Source organism: Perissodus microlepis, chromosome 7 (genome assembly GCF_051167445.1).
Source record: "Perissodus microlepis isolate ML-2025 ecotype Zambia chromosome 7, ASM5116744v1, whole genome shotgun sequence".
Classification (NCBI taxonomy): Eukaryota; Metazoa; Chordata; class Actinopteri; order Cichliformes; family Cichlidae; genus Perissodus; species Perissodus microlepis.
This window is the reverse complement of record NC_140467.1, coordinates 21,443,903-21,464,495: the sequence shown is the minus strand read 5'-3', so window position 1 is coordinate 21,464,495 and position 20,593 is coordinate 21,443,903. Positions and strand designations below refer to the sequence as shown.

General features: G+C 39.7%; 1 protein-coding gene across 13 annotated transcripts in view; it reads right to left on the bottom strand.

Moving 5' to 3' along the window:
- The window catches only part of LOC146383036 (pleckstrin homology domain-containing family A member 7-like), a 140,289-nt gene extending 120,716 nt beyond the window's left edge, over positions 1–19,573 (bottom strand). For 11 of the 13 annotated variants that reach the window (XM_084934132.1, XM_084934134.1, XM_084934135.1 and 8 more), the window contains exons 1-3: positions 19,405–19,517; positions 19,198–19,274; positions 18,982–19,039 (exon numbers count right to left, since the gene is read on the bottom strand). In XM_084934132.1, the coding sequence (XP_084790258.1) occupies positions 18,982–19,039; positions 19,198–19,274; positions 19,405–19,487 (218 nt within the window). In that variant the 5' untranslated portion in view covers positions 19,488–19,517. Of the gene's footprint in view, positions 1–2,137; positions 3,017–18,981; positions 19,040–19,197; positions 19,275–19,404 lie in introns of those variants that run through there. The other 2 variants (XM_084934130.1, XM_084934136.1) reach the window with 2 other exon arrangements.
- Between the last annotated feature and the right edge of the window lie 1,020 nt (positions 19,574–20,593).

Sequence of the window (20,593 nt, the reverse complement as noted above, 5' to 3'; positions counted from 1 at the left end):
TCAGAGACCTTTTTTAAAGGTGTGGAGAATGGGAGAAATAGTAAAGCAAGTCCTTCCCATTATTAGTTGTTTTTAGTGATAATCAAATGTGTCACCTTAAGAGAGCATTTAATAACTAAATCCTCCTCCTGAATAATTGACTACATCTCCAGATACAAAAGCAACAGCTCTCCACCCATAACAGACATTAAAGCTAAAAGCATTAAATGCCTCCAGAGAGCTACTCCCACTACCAGTGCAGGGAGAAACACACAGAGAACAAAGTGTTTCCAATGTCAAACACGAAACACTCATGTTCTGTGCTGTCAGCTGTGGCTGACTGATAATACACTCAGTGCTGCTGATTTCCATATATGCACGGATATTTCATATTCATATTTGTACATTTTAACTACGAAATCAGAGAATTAAAGAACAGCGCCTGGCAGATAGCTGATGTAAAGCACTTTTGTAGTTCTATAAAGAGTTTTCCCTAAATATTTCTATATTGTTTCTATAAAATATGGACAATGTCATACACTGGTTCCATTGTGGCCATTTGTCAGTCGCAGTGTAATAACCCTCTAAACCATACACTGCTTTGTCTATTTACTTGAAACTGGACCATAATTTACAAAATTATCATCTGATTAGGACCTGAATCTAGCAACTAAGACAACAAACATAAATCAAGTGATCACTATGGCCACTTTCTCAAACGTCTACACATGTATATCTGTTTTTGGCAATTTTAAGAGTTGCCCCCATTACCATATGGTTAGGGCAGTAGGTTTACAGCATTTCTAGAGCTTATATGAATCCTTCATATACAAGTATTCGGTCTTGTGCACTTCTTGTTGGTTATGCTCTGGGTTTCTGTGGGTAGGTTCATCTTCTGAATGCCTCCAGGATAAAATGAGGCAACTTTCTCCCTCTTCTACACAAGACGTTTGTTTCTGTGTTTCATGGTATTGCAAGCTGGATTTAAAATGTAAAAAACAGCTTGAAAACTTCACAGATGGCTTAAACTATAACTTGATGAACCTTATAATGTTGAATTTTGTTCCAGCTTTAAAGATGGGGTGATGTCTTCTCCACTAACCTCAAAGTTTTAAATTAAAACCCCAGTTTCATTTTATTCATTCATTTTTCTTTTGCATGTCTATAGGCACTCCAGTGTTTACACTGGACATTATTTACTCAATTTACTGCTGACTTGACTTGAATTCAGAAATCTGTATTTTGACTTGTGACTAGTGAATACATCGTAGCATGTTTAAATAGAAAGAAATCTACATGAATCTACTTTTCATATCTTCTTTTCTAGCTGCTATGCTGTAAAGCACAACTCCATTTCTAACTGAAGGCATTTCTTTCCCATTGAAAAGAGTGAAGCAGATTTAGCCAACACCCTCCTTGGTTTTTTGCCAAACTGGTGACAGGTTCTGTCTTGATTTAGGTATGTGAAAGACAATGGGAGATTGATAAAGATACAGTCAATGATCTCTAGGACAAATCACCCTCCCGTGTCATCCTTGTTTCCTCAGCCTTGTCCTTGTGCCAAGGCACAACCCAATCCTGCCTCTTTATGATCTACCAGCTGACTGAGAGTAAGGAAAGTACTGAGTATCCCACTAAAGCTCTCACACACCTTAAGCTGAATTAATCTTATGTTAACATTCAGCTGACAATCTGTCTGTTTGTGTGCATACAGTAAAACACTGTCACGCCAGACACAGCAACAACTTGTGCGTTATGACTACACTCATGCAGGATTGTGTGCATCTTCAGCTGTTTGTCAGTTTGAAGCCACATTAAAGCTTGCCAGTAGACACACCCACAACTTGCTCAGTGCGTCTGTGCCTTCTTTTATGCCTCTTGTATAACATTACAATCCCATAAAACTGACAACCACCACCACACTCAACGTGTTTCATTATGTGCCAGCAGGGCGATATACTGTACCGAAGGGAACTGTTGTTTTCCAGAAACAAAGACGTTAATGAGCTATAATGCACTTCATGTTCCTGAGGAATAGCAAAGAAAACAAAAACTGGCACAAGAAAGAACTTTAATATGGGACCACAGTAACAGCACCTCTGCAGAGGTCAGTGCCTCACTCTGGTGTGTTGAGAAACAATAATGTACAAAGGCTTACCTTGTGTGACACGTGAGATCCCACGTGGAGAATTCATGGTCATCGAGGTTAGTGACTACCTTGGCTGCCCTTGGCCAGACGGCGTGACGTTTGATAGGAACCAGCTCTTGACCGATCTCCCGTGTGGGGTCACGACTGCAGCAGGCACCCATCCTTCAACAGCAAAACACTTCTTTGTTTAATGATTCGGTGGTTCAACTCTTACTGGTATCTCCTACGGGTTCCTGATTTGCTTCCCACCATGTCAGCTGTAAGCATCTTACTCCTATTGTCCTGTCCAGTGTCACCAGTCCTCTCTCTGTCCACTCCCCATCTCTGACCACCCTAGTACGCGTCAGATGATTTCTCTCTCCAGGCTACATTGCAAATGTTTTGGTGGCCTGCCCCAGGCAACTTTGCCCTCCTCCTTATTCTGACAGAAGTGTTACTGTCTCCCACAGCTAGCCAGACTTTAAGGGCCACAACATTGTATCAAGCATCTTGTTGTTACTCTCTCTCACTGTTTCCATCTGAGGCCTTCAATCCCTCCTTTGTGTCTGTCCTCGTTTGCTCAGTGAGGAACACAGATGGACGCCCCACACTTTCCAGTCCCGAGCTTTGCTTTTTCTTCATAGACAACAGTCATGTAGAAAAGAGTGAGACAAGTCGGTCCTACGCTGCAGCGATGTGTGGGCTTGTCATGCGGAGAAATTCAACAGTTGCAATAAGATTTGGCTCCATGTTTCCATTTGTAGGCTCTACATTTCATGCATTTTTTCCATGTCTGAAGTTTATCAGTTTATTATAGCACAATCTTCTGTAGACCTTTAGAGAAAATAAAAACAGACTCTTTCTAGTCTGTGTTGAGTACAAGGTATTAGAATTCTGCCTTTTTTTTAAAAAAAAAAAAAACAACAACACATCTTTCTTGTCCTTTATTTGCCACTTTCAGACTCTAAAAGCTGAGGATCTTTTGCCGTTTCTTCTTATGGACAATAGATCTGCTTTGCTATGCCATTGAGTGCAAAATTTTAGCTCACAATGTATTTATATATATTGCTACATATTTGTAGCAATTCACCAAACAGCTGTTAAACAACCACAAAATACTCTTTGTGCAGTCAACTCCCCTCTCTTCCAAAACTTCTTAAAATACATGTCTGTCCTTCAAACTCATCCTTCCTCCTACAAACACCCCAACAACATCCTTTTTAGTGTTGTAACAAAAAATACCTTTCCTAGTTAACTGGGTTTATTTACTCAAAGATAATGGACATTATTGTTTATTAAATTATGACAAAAAATAAATAAATAAATAAAATATTTCTATACAGCAACAATGCCTTTCACTTCAAAGACAGCAGAGACTCACGGAGCCTGTGGCGGGGCATTCAGACCATCACAGATTACAAGCCCCCACCACAGACCTGTGATAGCACTATCCCCCTGCTGAACGAGCTGAATACTTTCTTTGCTCGCTTTGAAGCCCAAAACAGCACCACTGCACAGAAGACCCCACCCCCTCCTGGTGACCAGGTGATGACTCTGTCCCCGGACAGCGTGAGGAGATCCCTCAGCAGGATCAATGCACGTAAAGCTCCGGGTCCTGACAACATTCCTGGTCGTGTACTGAGAGACTGTGCAGTGGAACTCACTGATGTCTTCACAGACATCTTCAACATATCACTCATCCAGGCTGTCGTCCCCACATGTTTTAAAGCCACCACAATCATTCCGGTTCCAAAAAAGTCATCTCCCTCCTGCTTTAATGACTACCGTCCTGTTGCACTCACTCCCATCCTGATGAAGTGCTTCGAACGACTAGTCATGCAACACATCAAGACTGTCCTGCCCCCCTCCCTGGATCCCTTCCAGTTTGCGTATCGGCCCAACCGCTCAACCGATGATGCCATCTCCACTGCACTCCACTCAGCACTCACACACCTGGAAAAAAAAGACTCATATGTTCGAATGCTGTTCATAGATTTCAGTTCAGCATTTAACACTATAATCCCCCAACAGCTCACTCAAAAACTGGTCCAGCTGGGGCTCAACATCTCACTGTGCAACTGGCTGTTGGATTTCCTCACCGGAAGACCTCAAGCAGTACGGGTCGGCAGTAATACATCCAGCACCATCATTTTAAACACGGGGGCCCCGCAGGGATGTGTGCTGAGCCCCCTCCTCTTCACTCTGCTGACCCATGACTGCACTCCATCATATAGCTCCAACCTCTTCATCAAGTTTGCGGACGACACAACGGTGGTGGGTCTCATTAGCAACAGGGATGAGACCGACTACAGAAGTGAGGTGAGACGCCTGGCCACGTGGTGTGTTGACAACAATCTCTCTCTGAATGTGGAGAAGACGAAGGAGATTGTCGTGGACTTCAGGAGAATGCACACCCAACATGCTCCTCTGACCATCGACGGAGCGTCTGTGGAGAGAGTGAGCAGCACCAAGTTCTTGGGTGTGCATATCACAGAGGATCTCTCCTGGACGCACAACACCACAGCACTGGCCAAGAAATCACAGCAGCGTCTCTTCTTTCTCCGCAAACTAAGAAGAGCAGGAGCACCAGCCCCCATCATGTACACTTTCTACAGAGGCACCATCGAGAGCATCCTGTCGAGCTGCATCACTGTGTGGTTTGGAGCCTGCAATGCGTCCTGTCATAGAACCCTCCAACGCATAGTGAGGGCTGCAGAGAGGATCATTGGTGTCTCTCTCCCTTCCCTCCAGGACATTTACAGCACCCGTCTCACTAAAAAAGCCCTTTGCATAGCGGCTGATCCCACGCACCCGATGCAAAGCTTCTTCAAGCTGCTGCCGTCAGGGAGGAGACTGCGGAGTCTCCAGGCCAGGACCAGCAGACTGAAGGACAGCTTCATCCATCAGGCTGTCAGGAAGCTTAACTCCCTTCCGATTCTGCCTCCTCTCCCCTCTTCTCCTTCATGGTCTCACTGAACTCTGTCACACACACTCACACACACACACACACACTCTCTGACTTCACTCACTGGCCTGCACCAGTTACCAGTCACTTTGTGGAGCGTTGGACTGCCAGTATCTCATAAGACTTTGTTGTCATACCATCTCTTACCGTATATTACTAATCTCCATTTGCACTATTTGCTTATTTGCACTACTCTGCCTGGTTTACACTCATGGTCATTTATCCTTACTTGAATATTGTATATTGTATATTGCATAGCTTTCTTGTTATATGTAAAATTGTATTGTATTTATTTAAATTTTTATTTTTAATTATTTTATTTGCATTTTTTAATCTAGGGTTTGAGAGTAACGAAATTTCTATTCTCTGTATGTCCTGTACATGTGGCAGAATTGACAAATAAAGTTGACTTGACTTGACTTGGATCACTGCCGTGCAAATCAATACACATGTGAGTAAATAAGTGAAGTTACTCGCATGTGTAAGAGAAGCAAATACAGTCAAGACATAAAAATTATTGTTGTTTTTTGGTTTCCTCACCTAGAATCACCTGCCTAAGAGAGATCATGTTGACTTGTTGTTCACTGCCATGACTGCGTTATCTATCGTTTGTCATAGTGTGGCTTGCTAGTGTTCCACACCTGCTATTTTCAGGAGCAGGCAAAACAGAAAAATTAAATGGGGAAAAAAAAATCAAAGGATACAGAAAAAAAAATACAAGGGAAAAGAAGGGAAAAATCAATGTTACGCAAAGCCAAGGTGACTTCAATTTATGAAGATCCTGGGATTAGGAGAGGTTCCAACAATCATTCAAGGCCACAGGCCCAAGAACACTTCACTGATGTAAACAATAATTAGCACATCTTAAAATTCAGGTAGTGTAAAATCAAAGGATTTATTTCATGAAGTCTACTATTGGTAAAGCAGCTCTGTAACAGAAATAGCCAAGGCTGATGTACTACACAGCCAAAGGAAAGTAACCAAATCAAAGACCCTGTCTTTTTAAGTTGCTTTTTAAAATAACGCAACCTGATACAAAGCAAACCATATACTTTGTATAGACGATGGGTGTAGCCTCCAGACATGAAAAATGATGCCCTGATGCTGCATTCTTCTTAGAGCCAGCGAAGTATGACAGCAAAAAGATTGTGTATAGAAAATTATCTATACACAAACTAACATATGACCTCAATATATAGTTTTATACTGACTGCTAAAATACTGACTTTAGCACAACTTGTTGTTCATTCTATAAATTACAGTCTCATTTAGAATACAAAGACAAAGCATAGTATGTTTAAGGGTATTGGTATTGAATGGTTGATTTCATAGACTGAGCCACCCCTCGAACCAAGATCATGATGGCATGTTTGTTGTGGTATTTCCCCTGTTTGTTATGATTAGAGCAGGGCGATATGACCAAAAATATTTATCACGATATACATCTGAAAATTTGCGATAACGATATAACTGACAATATAATTGACACTAGACAAAATACTTTACAACTCCACAACTTTATTAGTGCAAAAAACCCCATCAATGCATTTTCACTTAAACAAGCAGCTGTTTTTTATGTGCATTAAAGTTGTATAAAAATGTAACAGTGCAAATTCCTTGCTGACAGTTTAACTAAAAGGCATTTCCAGTGGAAATTGGCCGACATATCCTCAGCATAATATCCACAAAACTTAAAAAGAGGTTATACACACACACAATATGGTAATATTATGTTGAAGCACAGTACGTATCACTCCGCGAGGCGTCTGCCTAATATAGCCGTAACGCTCCAACAATCCATCAAGCAGTGCAGGTTCATAGCTTAGCAAAGTCGTACTAAAACATTTGACAGATTTTCGAGCGCCGTGTACCACAAAAATCGCTTCGAGGTCAGTAAACACAACCAGAATTCATACATAAGGCACACGGGATTATAAGGGGCACTGTCGATTTTCAGAAAAATCAAAGGATTGATTTTAAGTGTACCGTATTTTCCAAACAACACGGTAATAACGACGGCCCACTAGCATGCGCTACCAAAAATAGTGCTTTGTTGTATATCTGACGGACGAAAGCTAAACCAGTTCCACACCACTGAAGTTGCAGCATTTTTACAAACCAATTCTGGTTCATCAGTTTCATTTAACGATCCACTTTCGCCCTTCTCATTCTGCGTCGCCGCCATGTGCGTATGTACACAAAGGCACTGCGCATGCGCGTTTTACCCATATTCTATCGCGATATTTCATTTTTCTATCGTTGCCCAAAATTACACCGGTATTACCGTGAACGGTATGATATAGCCCAGCCCTAGTTGTGATCACTGTTGGAGTTGTTACTTTAAAACGGAACCGAAGCTGTGTTACCAGAATAATGCAGTAGTTTGTTTTCTGGATGCAATTTGCACTTTACCATTTATCTCATCCTTTTATGCAATAAAAATAAACGTCCATATCCATGCCACAGACTCCATCGCCATTTCCCTCCTCTGACACGTCAACTGAAATTAGCTGACTGCAGCGCAAACGCAAGAACCAATAAGCTGGATCGATGCGCAGGCAGACTAACAATTCAAACAAACTAGACTACCAGACACCGGTTTTCTACAAGAACCGGTTCTGGAGTCCCATCCCTACTGTTAACAGTATTAAAGTTCATTTTTCAAGCTCAAATAAAAATTTAGATTGTCTGTGCAAAAGGGGAAGCAGCAAGAGGTTAAGAGGTTAATGTTCTCTGATATGAAAAATAGCTGTTGAGTACAGTGGCGGGAAATGACAGACATAACTGCGCTCTCATCTTTCAACATGCAGGAAATCAGACGTGGCTGACATTTCAATAGATGGTATGTGAGTTTATGAATGTTTAAATGATTCTTTTTTTGTATTTCCTTTTCATAATAGAAAAAAAAAAAAAAAAACTCATTTTGAACTTTGTACCCCTACACACTGATTAAGACAAATGAAAAAGGCACCAGTCAAAAGTCAAGTGTGTTCAGAACATTCTGGACTTTGTAAATGATCACAACATGACACTTTTTTCTTTTTTTTGATAGGACCAGCTATGTTTCGACACTTTGTCATTAAGAGTTCAGAGAAGATCTGCAATTACCAAAAGTATTATAATGTGTAGTCATGTTTTGGATCACAATCCCTTTTAAAATGGAGGACCATTTGGAGCAGTCATTTTAAAATTGTTCACATGCACATAATCATTTTACGGCTGTAAGCCTCTTAACCATTTTAATAACTTTTTTGGGTGTTTATCCAATACCAGACCCCTTTCTCTGTTTGTCAGTATATGTATGAAATGAAAAGCACACAAAAAGCTGCACAGAAATTTTATGTGCAGCTTGTCATCCTGCTTTGTTTTCACATCTTATCCATCATATTCCCATTAAATGTCACAATAAAGCACATATCAGCCTGCCAGATCAGTGCTGTACTCAGATACTCTGTAAGAGTCTGTGGATTAATACCACAGCCTCAGGGCAAGGTTAAATATTCAAGAGATACATTTTCAGACCAACTCCAAAGATGGTGTTTAAAAAAAAAACAAAAAAAAAAAAAAAAACACACACACACACACACACACACACACACACACACACACACACACACACACACACACACACACACACACACACACACACACACACACACACACACGTTTGCATACTGAAATGACCCTAAAGACTAAGGTCTTTCCCAAAGAGAAAGACAAAACAAGAGGAAAAGAAGAGAAGAGTCCCCTAAGAATAATGAAGGTGCACTGTCAGGAAAACTACTCCTTGAAGAAAGTGCCAGTATGTGGATTGTGGAGTCTGTTTGACACAACAATGGGTTGAGGAAACGCATAAATTATAGTTAAGAGCAAAAATCTAAAATGCTGTGAGTTTGATGAGGGCCTATCACTACCACATTTAAAGCCCAGTAATTAACATATTGGGTTTCACTTGTTTAATCCACACTAAAAACCAATGGGTAAAAAACAGTGAGCTGGGCAGTTATCCCTCTAATCTCTATATAAAGCAGCACACGTCTCTTTTCTGTAGATGCTGTACTATTCTCATGATTTAAAGCTCATTAGATACAAAGGAAATAAATCAGTTTTCATATATGTTCATCCATACACATAAGATAACAACCTTTTACAAAAGGTATTTAAAATAAGTTTTAGGTATGGTTTGATACAAAGGAATTTATTCATAATGTGAAAATGTAATTCCAGAAGAAACTGCAGAGAAACAAGTGTACCATGCAAATTAAAGGTCACAAATATCTGTTAAATTTTGTTGTGCTATTGTCTTTATTCAGTGTTGCACAGAGTAATATGCCAATCTCATCTTTGCAGGTCATGTACACTTAACATCCTGTAACACCGACATTTGAAAACAGTGCTTTGTGAGTGCAAAGACATGCAAACACTTTTATCAAAGTGCAGGTTGCAATAAGTATAAAATGAGTCTAAAAGGATCAAAGAAGCCTTTCAAGTTGGTCAGAGTTAAGAGTTTCTCCAGTATTACGAACCAGTGAAAGAATGTGATTAAGCACACAAACACACAGAGAGCTTTTTTTCAAATCATTAGCCAGTGGAGATGCTGTCTGAATCCCTGTGGGTTTTCAGTATGAATAAAGTGAGTCAGACATAAACACTGACTCATCTTGCGTCTTTTCATTGATACCTCCATCTGCAGTTCAAAGTTTTATATCTCATTTTTTGATCTTACTTTTTTTGATCAGAAACGTCTTTATTTTAACTTAATCTTTCATTACCAAATTACTTCAAATAACTAAATTGGAATCATTTGAGAAACATTATTTAGATGGGTGCATTTTTCCACCCACAGTCCCTAAAACCTTGGTTGAAGGAAGAATTTAAGGGAATGGCTCATCGGTTTTTTTGGGCGCATTAGCTAAAAATGTCCAAAATGAAATGAGGCGTAATTGTCAAAACCTGGTGCAATATTAGCAATACTGAATAAGTGATGACTGGATGAGTGCTCGACTCATCCAATTTATATAAAATTCGTACAACAATACCAGAAAAGTATTTTCATCAGGTGGACTTCTGTGAAGACTTGCTTATCAGAACATTTACTTTTTTATACTATAGTCATGACAAAAAGCAGTGTATTAGATCCCTTGGCAAGGCTTTCAGGACTGAAATAACTCTTCACAATTCTCACATTGATAACAAAGAGTGGTGATCAGCAACTGAAGGTAAGAGAAACAGAGAATAGGTAAGACACTGACCAAAATCAGCTACTGAAACATCAAGATACCGTGTATGTGAAAAGCAGAGCCTGGGGGAAACCATGAAAGAAAAGGAAAAGGTAATAGGAGCAGCCTGAGCAGATGCCATCTCATGGGAAGGCTTCTAAATTCTGATGAAAATGCACTCGTCTTGTTTCCAAAGTCATTCACTACAAACATCCTCATCCTATAAAAATCTCTCCCACCTTATGAGGCGAGCAAACATCAAATATTTGCTCCACTCCAGAGCCAACATTCTTGCACAGGGAGATTTGGGATTTTTTAATGCATAAAAAAAGCATGGTCAAAATGAACTAGGTGCTGCTTAAAACTGTCATATACATAAAACTGGCATTGTTCTAGTCAAATAGAAGAAAAAACACTGTGACCTCTACAGCTTTTAGCTATTTAGAAGCAAATAAGCTAAAGCCCAGAGCAGGTGAGAGAATTATTTACCTTTCGACACCTTGGGAAGTTACTAATTTACATTAAGTCTATATTAGGTGTGTTAGATGACAGTCTGAGAGGCAAAAGCATGTCAGAAAACCAATATAATCCTGGCACATGTTAAGAAATAGTCCTTTGTAGAGAAGCAGGTGTTAGAAGTAAATATCTATAGGGAACGCTATTAAGAACAGGAAAAAAAAGCCAGTGAAGACCACATTAGATATAAATGTTGTCCTTGGGCTGACATTTGCATGAAATAATCTTTAACTTTCCTGCTGTTCTAGGAAGAAAAGCAGAAATCGCTCAGCACTCTCAACCAATGAAAACAATAAAATTACCAAAAAAAAAAAAAAAAAAAATCTGCTGTTGTCAAAGCTTTCTCTTCCAGGCTTTATTTGTCTGCCAGAGAACTGTTGATTCTTTGGTTTAGCCAGGGCTCCACAGCAAAACAAAGCCTCTTTTTCACTTAAGAACAAAGGGCTCTAGATGGCGAGCACAAACCAGCCCTATGTTCTTCAGTTTTATTAAAAACTCGAAAAAGATTTTCCATCAAAATGAGGAAAAACATGCTTTTCCTGTATATTACTACCCGTTTCAAGTCACATCAAAACGGTCTTTCATGTGGATTCAGATTTAATGCAGCAAAGCCTTCTCTGTACATAACATCTATATTTAGGTCCATTCAGCTTCGTGTTCACCTAGGGTGCAAGCACTCATCAGAAACCCAGGGTCTGAGAAATGAAAAATACTTGTTAATACATCACCCAGCTTACATCCATAATACACCATCTTTCCAGGCAAAAATACCTTTTTTGCTGTGACTCATTACTAATCTTGTCATTGCTTCCTGTTCATTGTTTGCAAGGTTTGAAACATAATAATTCAAGGCTATTTTACAATGCAGAGAGAGAGTAGGAGCACTGTATTCTCTTAATGGAAATGCTCTTTTCCCTTTTTCCATCAAGACTACAGTCATGCTGGGTGGGTTGAAGGTCTGAATGTGTGACACTGATAAAAACTGGAACCCACACACTGCTGACAAAAAAAAAAAAAAAAAAAAAAAAGCATACCTGTTCAGCAAACCGTTTGAAGGTTTAACAAAGTCAACATTACAGGACAAAAACTACTCAGCAGCAGTGCCGATGCTATCTACAGCCAATGTAACTCGGAGCCTTAAAGTGTTTAAGTCTTGCAAGGCCATCCATACTCCCGACATTATTGTAAGCTGCTTTGAGATAAGCCTCTTTGTCACGGCTTCGTGATACTATCATTGTGCTTACCCCGCCAATCACGCCGAATTCAAATGACAGAGGAACCAAACACAATTTTGAAGATCATCATCTCATCACAACCTGCATCCTTAGTTTTTCAGTGTCAGTGTCACGGTCGTTCAGGCAAAGCTCGAGTGTTTATATTTGTAGCAGATTTTACAGATTTTACATATCAAAATATAGTTATATCTAAATAACGATAATAAATCGTCTGGTCCTTAGCAGGTCTAGAAATTAAGTAAATACAATCTCAGATGAACAACAACAAGATGACATATTATACCAGGTCATTATTTCAAAACTGAGCAAAGATGCAGAAGCAGTATGTGAAAAACTAAGTCCACATTTACTGCTTCCATGAGAATTGAGAGAAAGTGGGAGCCAGGTGCTGCTAATACAAATGTACTCGATAACTGACAAAGTGTACCTACCCCTATAAAAGCAGAGGTGTTGGCAGCAATCAGGAAACAATCAGGTATCCAGGAGGTAAGCAATGATCTTAGAGAAGGAATTGTTGGTTCCTATCAATGTAGGAAGTGTTATAAGCCCACTTCCAAACAATATCAATCTATGGTCAGATTATTCACAAACAAGGAAACATTTAACACAGCTGCCAGTCTTCCCAAGGTGGATTTCCAAGCAAATTTACCCCAGAATCTAATTTTGCAAACCTGAATGAACTGAAGCAACTCCGTAGAGTGGGCCACAGTTCCTCCAAAATGATGTGTGAGACTAAAAGTTATACAGAATCATTCCAATTATTGCTCCTGAAGATGGGTCTACAAGCTATGGTATCATGGGTATACTTAGTTTTTTCGCATACTGTTTCAGCATTTTAGCTTTGTACTTCCTAGATAAAGAAAGAAATGGTAAAACCTGTTGTGTTTTGTTCTATGTCTAAAATTAGATTCAAGTCATTTAAGGAGCTCCTAAGGACCACATGATTTATTATGAAGCACCGATGAGTAAAACTTTTTTTTTTTTTTAAACCATGACTGCAAACTTTACATCTAAGAATCCTAAAACATTTGGTATTTTTGTTTGATAGAAAAAAAAACACATAAAACATTAACAAGTTGGAAAAAAGCTACTTCCGGATAAAGTAAAATCCAGGATAATGGCAAAAGACAAGACTGAAGCCTGCAGGACTGGGCTAGCTGATCTACCCAACAGGAATCTGACATCTCTCAGATCTGCTCACTTACTTCTTTGTTTCACTGTGTGTGTGTATGGCATTGGTTTCAGTTTCCCTCACTGCCCCCCTGCCTTCTTTCAATCCCCTCCAGTGAAGCTATAGTCATGCAGCCTTTCCTGCAAGAATTTTATCCCTTATTGGACCTGACTGGCAATGCTCCCCACCTCCCTGTACCAGGAGCCCCCTGCTGGGTGTAGCTGCAGAATAAGGGGGAAGAAAATCTGTTTGTAGGCCCTTCGGGGGAAGACAGAATCAGACATCATGTCTGTGTGCATGCACATAGCTACGAGGGCGAAAAATCACAAAACAGGGGTACAACCAGGGAACTATTTCAAACATGCTTAAACAAACAGCCTCGGGACAACTTCCGAAGAGAGGTTACGTGAGAGGGTCTTGTCTGCAGCAGAGGAAGTCGTCAAACAAACCCAAGTTATACTTACATCCCCCTTGTCCAGGGGAGAGTATAAGAGAGGATTATTAAAGCAAGTCCAGGCAAAGAACAACTGTATCCGAGTTTGGAGACAGACGGAAATGAAGTAACCAAGAAAACAGCCAGGGGCAGACAAACGATCTGGCTCTTGATTGTTGTCTACAGTGAGCTCATCAACAGTTCTGGGAGCCGCACAGATATGTTGAAGACGATCACGTTCTTGTGTCTCTGTGACAAAAAAAATTTAACATTTTCACCTGTGACTATGCTCACACTGTGACTCCAGTCACCAAGCTAGACGCAGGTTATGCACATAGACAACAATGAATGAAAAAGAACTGGTTTATAAGAGGTTACAGAGTACACTTTCACGCAGTCTCTCCAAAGAGAGAATTCATAGCACTGCATTTGGTTAAAACTGTCAGAAATATCTAAATAATGCAGGAACAGAGCTGGAAAAAGATGTTCAAACCCTGCCCATTTCCTCACCTCCACAAATCTGCAAGCAGACTTGAGATTACATGTGATTCAATCAACTGGTCAGTACATCCAGTCCACCTTAAAACAGGACATCAATAATAGGTGCTGTAATGGGGAAAGGAATAAAATTGAGCTGTTTTTCTTAAAAACAAGCTGTTAGCAGTGTCACGGAGTGGCCAAACAAAATCCGCACAGATACACAGAGGGAGCTGCATCGTCCTTTTTGCGAGTAATAAAAACATGAAAAGCATTTTTCCAGACAGATGAGGCTCCAACAGTGGAGTCCTGGGGGGCTGTTACATAAATTCGGCCTGTAGATAAATAGTATGGCTTTGACGTGGAAAGGATATTAGATGTCAAGAGTGTCCTTGTTTTAATTGGCTTATGGATGATATTTTTTTGAACAGAAAAAAACCCCATGCTGAATTAATAACAAGCTAAAATGTTTGTTCCTGTTCCAGACGTATCTCTATCATCTTAAGAATACCTGAAATACCTGAAGCTTGACCCTCCCAAAGACTCAGGAATGTGCTTATTGTTATTTCACTTGAACGCTTGAGCGTCACTGAAGAATGATGTGCATGTAATGCTATAAATTACTATTTCTACTGCGGTTAACCTAAAGAGCTGAAAGCATCGTATCTACTTTGAATCCCAATCGAGGTATAATGAGTTTAAAAAAAATACATTACAGATACATGTTCACATAGTTTTCAGCAAAGCAGGAGGCTTCTTGTTTTCAAGAGTTAAAATCTGGTTGTTGTTTTTTTAATCCACATTTGTATTTGCATATTTTTCCAGGTATGTTTAAAATTGTATTTTCTTTCATTTTTATGAGTTATCTTTATCTAAAGAAAATTTGTTTTAACTGAAACAATGTAACAAATACTTTTTCACAGGACTGTATGTACTACAATTTATATATTTATATCCAATTCCAAGCTGGACTGGAGAACATTCTGGAACCTGTCCAGAAACTAAATAGCTGGAGTTCGACTTGTCAAAGGTTTGCAAATAATTGCTGTTTAATAGACAAATACAGATAGACTGCCAACAGGTTGCCATCAGTCTGAATGAATCAAACATCAGAGGGATGCGTACTCCTTAAGATATTGCCAGCTTTGACACTTTACACTGGCTAAGTCTATTTTTGTCTTTTAGGTTGATGTTTAGTTTGGGGATTGGTTTTTTTTGTTTTGTTTTGTTTTGTTTTGTTTTGTTTTGTATCTCTGATCCAAACCCAATTTCATTGTGCTCTGTATAATGACACTAAAGATCATGCAGTCTTTAACCATCAAACAGGTCAACAAATCCCCACTACAACAGAAAAATGAACTAGCATTTCTACAAATGCACAGTCGCACTAAGCCCAGAGACACCCTCCTATTTTTTTTTGTTTTGTTTTGTGATGACGGACCAGTGAAGCCACTCCTCACATTCATTTCAGAGAGTTCAGAGATGCAAGTGCGAACATGTATATGTGCACAGGAGAGCATGCGACCACATGAGTCCCACGTCCCAAGTGTGAGTTATACGTGGCATCTTCATCAGGCTCGCAGAGAGCTTTGCTGAACTGTTGAGACAGAGATGGCTCCTGAAGAATATGTGGCGCAATGCGAGGGTGCATCACAATCAAGACGACGCAAAGCATCAAGGCTTTGGTGGTGGTGGTTGCACCACATACTTTGAAGCCATATGCATCTCAAACATAGCAACTGCGTGCCAACAGCTTGATGGCCAATTACATCACGGATTGAGCGCTATGCCAAGCTAAAGCGAAGTGTCGCAAAAATGAAAGGTTTTATTTAAAAACCAAAACATACACTAGACTAGATATTTTTAAAAAGACAGTAACTGCAGATTTTAAGTATTTTCAATATCCCCATTCAGGATTATTTTTAGACAATCCCAGAAAAAAATGTATATCCCCGGACACGGCTTACAAGATTTTTAATTACCCCACAAATAGTGATCTGCAATGAAGCAGACAGTATTTAAACATAAGCAAAAAAAAAAAAAAGGAAAAAAAAAAAAAAAAAAGAATAAAGTGCGACATAACCAACCGTTGCTCTCTGTTATCTGCAATGCCACTTAATTCTCTCAGCACAGAGAAACTGTAAAGCACTAAATCTGCCTGAGGGCGTTTTAAGGACATTTCAGGACCTTAAAAACACTGATTACTGAACAACTGAGTGGCCCATGAGCACTCTAACAGGTGCTAACCTTCCTTCCTACAGAAGCTTATGTAAATACCTACACAGAGGAAAAAAAACATGAATGCTAACTAGGTTTCCAAAGATATAAACAATCAGTAATAAATGGTGGTTAGCCATTCAACAGACTGGAGACCTCTTTAGGGTTACCCCTGCTCTCTTTATGGCAGCTGGGATAGGCTCGCACCCCGCATGACCCTGAATTGAATAAGTGAAGGGAAAGGGATGGCTGGATGGATAAATAAAACATTTTTATTGTTTTGCTTTTGCACCAACCCTCTACATGTCCTCCTTTGCTCCATCCATGAATCTTCTCTGTGGTCTTCCTCTTTTCCTCCTGCATGACAGCTCCATATTTCACATCGTATAGCCAATATTTGCACTATCCCTCCTCTGCACGTGTCCAAACCATCTTTGTCTTGCTTCTCTAACTTTATCTTCAAATTACGCAATCTCAAACTCAGTGCATACAATAACTCTGTCTACTGCTAAAATTCCAGCTAGTTCCAGCTGTTTATTGAATTCCCTCCTGACTTTCAATCCTCTCAAAGTTGGTAGGAAAAAAAGCCTTTACATGACAATTTATCCAGTCCTTGTAGGTCTCAGCGTGTCTTCACATTTGCAATCTGAAGTCTCACGTTTTGAATGAAACCCAGAGTGAAATTCCGAGTCAATACCACCAAAGTCCCAAACTTTTCTGTTCAGGCACTAAACAAGTGTTTTTCCTTCTCTGTCTGCTGGATTACACTGCCATACACACAAAACTATTCTGCTCAACCGATCTGGAGTCTTTACAACAAAGATATGGTCTGAATTTCCAAACTCTTTTTATGACTCTTTTTTTCATAAAAAGATCTTTTTAAAGTTTAAAGTCGCCAAATGACTGCATCTTAAAGTTTTACCTCACTGAGAGGACAAAGGACGGTCAAAGAGCATTTTTTTTTCTAGTGAGAATTTTGCTTTCATTTCATACATCACTGAAGATGCAGAGATAAGCTCCTGCATCAGGGATAACGAGGCAGAACACAACACAGCCCCAAGACATTCATCTTTTTCACTTATCAGATATCAACTAAAAAAACAAAAAAAAAACAGTGAGCATCTTTTGTGGGGTTTTGTAAAACAGTTTCATTGTTGTTTTCACTGCAGTCAATTTTTGGCACTTTTCTATAAGGATACAATTACACAGGACAGTAAAGAAATAATGTTTAGCAGCTAATGCACTGAGTTTATATCCACACTCCCACCATAATTCACACATTTATTGATTAAGAAACACCTTTCAGTATTACTGTGCAATTTATCAGCATTGTCAGCATATGACAATAAACTTTAATCTCACTCAAGCAGTTTCAGCAAAAACTCAAAAGAAAGAAAGAAACCATACCTCACACTGCAGTGAACAGCGGATACCGAGAGAAGACTACAGACTGTGTCTCAGCAGGGGGCCTGACTCTCACATAATCTGACTTTTAATAAGCTTTTCCGACCCTACAATTAATTTGTAGGGTCGGAAAAGCTTATTAAAAGACCGCTGATTAAGAATCAATTGTCAGTAATCAGGTTACTAAGATTACCTGCAAACCATAGTATAATATTTACACTGTAAAATTCTTGATAATACAGATTATGTCATGGGTGTAGGTATGCATGTGTGTCTTCAGCTTGTGTTACATAGGAGTCAGTCTGCCAGAAGGGTTTAATTGTTACGTAAGCAATGAAAGTTGTGTTTCTTTCCTACAGCTGTTTGTAGGAGTCTTTTTATTTGACTATGTTAAACTTATAATCCAACTTTAATATGATATGAATGCATTTACAAAACAATGCATTCAAACAACAACAACAGTACTTATCTTGGGCAGAGCCTATCACTGGCCCATAGCTTTAACAAGTCAATTAAACACTGACCTAATTACCAGAGTCATTAACCTGCCAATTTTAAATGCCTTTACATTTAAATCTCAAGTTAAAGATATATGGTGGAAAACCTTCTATAACACATCTATAGTATATTGTGAGCCCAACAACCAAACCATACAGATCTATACAATGGTTAGTAGAACCTGATCATAGAGGGTTAGTATTAAGAAGCTGCAAGTCTGCTTACTGGTAATCTTGAAAGAGGTCACATGTCCATCAGGATTTCTTTATTACATGGTTATCAGCCTAAACAACTATCTGCTGCCCTGTAGTACACAATAAACTCTGTAGGTTATCCAGGAGCTAAAATATGCAAAAAAAAAAAATTCAAACTACTTCTGGGATATGAGGAAGTTAACAAGAGATCATCTCTTGTCACTATATGACAAATTAACTCTCGTAAAAGCTCGCAAACACACGTGAGTGTGGGTCTGTACCAAAAGGCAGAACGCGAGAACATGACAAACACCTGATAGCCGCTTCTCACACACAGCACAAATGAAAGCAGTGAGGTCATTAGAGGTTCAGCAGGTTAGCCCCAGGCACACCCCATTTAAATCCACACTGTCCCAGCGGTAATTATTCCTGCTAGTAGCAGGGAGTTCGAGCCAGGAGCCATATTAAGCTGCACGGCAACTTCCAGTAACGCGCAGGTAGCAGTAACAGAGACGGCAGCAGTATATGGTCTGTAAGGAACTTACTTTATGAAGTAACTGGCCCCTTCGTCCGTAAAACCTTCCTCCCATCCGCAAGGCAGGTCTAAAATAAAACCAGACAACAGACTTGTTCGTAACACTTGAAACTTTGTCGGGCCCGGACCGTATAGTGAAGTTAGCAGCGACAAACACCGTTAAATAAGCAAAAATGCGAAATAAGCACAGGTGAAACTGCCCTGGAGACCTAGCTTAGCTAGCTACCTGAGCGTATCATGTGTCCAGAGTTTACAGGTTGACCGGAGCGGGGATGGAGCCAGGTAGTGGTCCGTGTCTCATCGCTGCAGCACAGACAGAGAGAGGAGGGAAAAACACCTGTTACACCGCCGAGAAGAAAACACCGGGCAGACCCCGCCAACTCCCGTTAAACCGGGAGAGACGGCGCGATAAAGCGCTTGTTATCCCACTCACTTGATGAAGAAGACCCTGCCGTCCCCGCAGACACCGTAAGACCAGTGTTCAGGTAAGGTGTCCCGCCCGAGAGGCGCCGCCATGATCCGACTTCAAGTCCTATTTCATCTCATTCCCTCTCCATGAAGTCTCCCGGGAGCTCAATAATCACTGCTAGGGCCAGCGCTGCCTTCAGGGACTCATCGGAAGCCCGTACATCCGAGCATCAACATGATCAGGCAGTTACAGCACAGGGCTTTAAGCAGATGAAGATTAACTCCAAAATTTCTGGAAAGCAGGTTTAACGATTTTTTTATGCATTGGTGTTTTGAACATTACCAATATAGGGGCAATAAAACTGAATATAAAACGGACAGAAGCTGAAGTATTATATATGGAACGCATCCAGGCTTATATGTATATGTATTGAGTTTGTGTATATATAGTGAAGATTGTAGGGTTTGTTTGTTTTTTAGTTTTTCTCAGTTTCTCCGCCTCGCTTCTTGCCTTCTTTTTTCTTATAACTAGTTTGCCCTTGTACTCTTTTGTCACCTCAGTAAAGACTCCTCTAACACATTTTTTAAGTCTTACTCCCTGTTAATCTTTCTCACCTTCACATTATGCTGACACAAGTTATTTCTCGTTATCTCTTATCTCATGGTTGTTACTTTCTAACCAATTACTTTATTGCCTATTATACAAATTTAAATTTAAATGGCAGCTCAAAGCTTAATCATATCTTTGTTTGCTTTTCAGACTCAGCAGTCCGTCTTGTCTCCTTTTACTCTCATAGCTCCAATTAATTCAAAGATAGAAAAGCTTTAAACCCTGAATTGTCATTTGATAGCTTATTCCTTTCATTTATTATGACCAGATGCCCAAACATTACCTCTAAACCTGTTAACTTCAGTCTGTGTATTCACATAGACACACATTTAGATTTACAGTCACAAAACATATCACCCAGTGTTTAAACAGATTTTAGACTAAATTTAATTGAAAAAAAAAAACATTACAGTGAAAGGAATTTTCCACCACAGTTTATTCTTGTCCATTTCTTTGAGTGTTGAGACTCTGCCAAAGCAATCTGGACTTAATGTCTATAGTCCTGGCTGTGGCTCTGTTTATGTGCTGCAAGCTTGTATGAGAAGCAATCAGCCTGGGCTCAAAATTGTGACTTTTTAGTCCAGTCAGAAACCATCAGTCATCT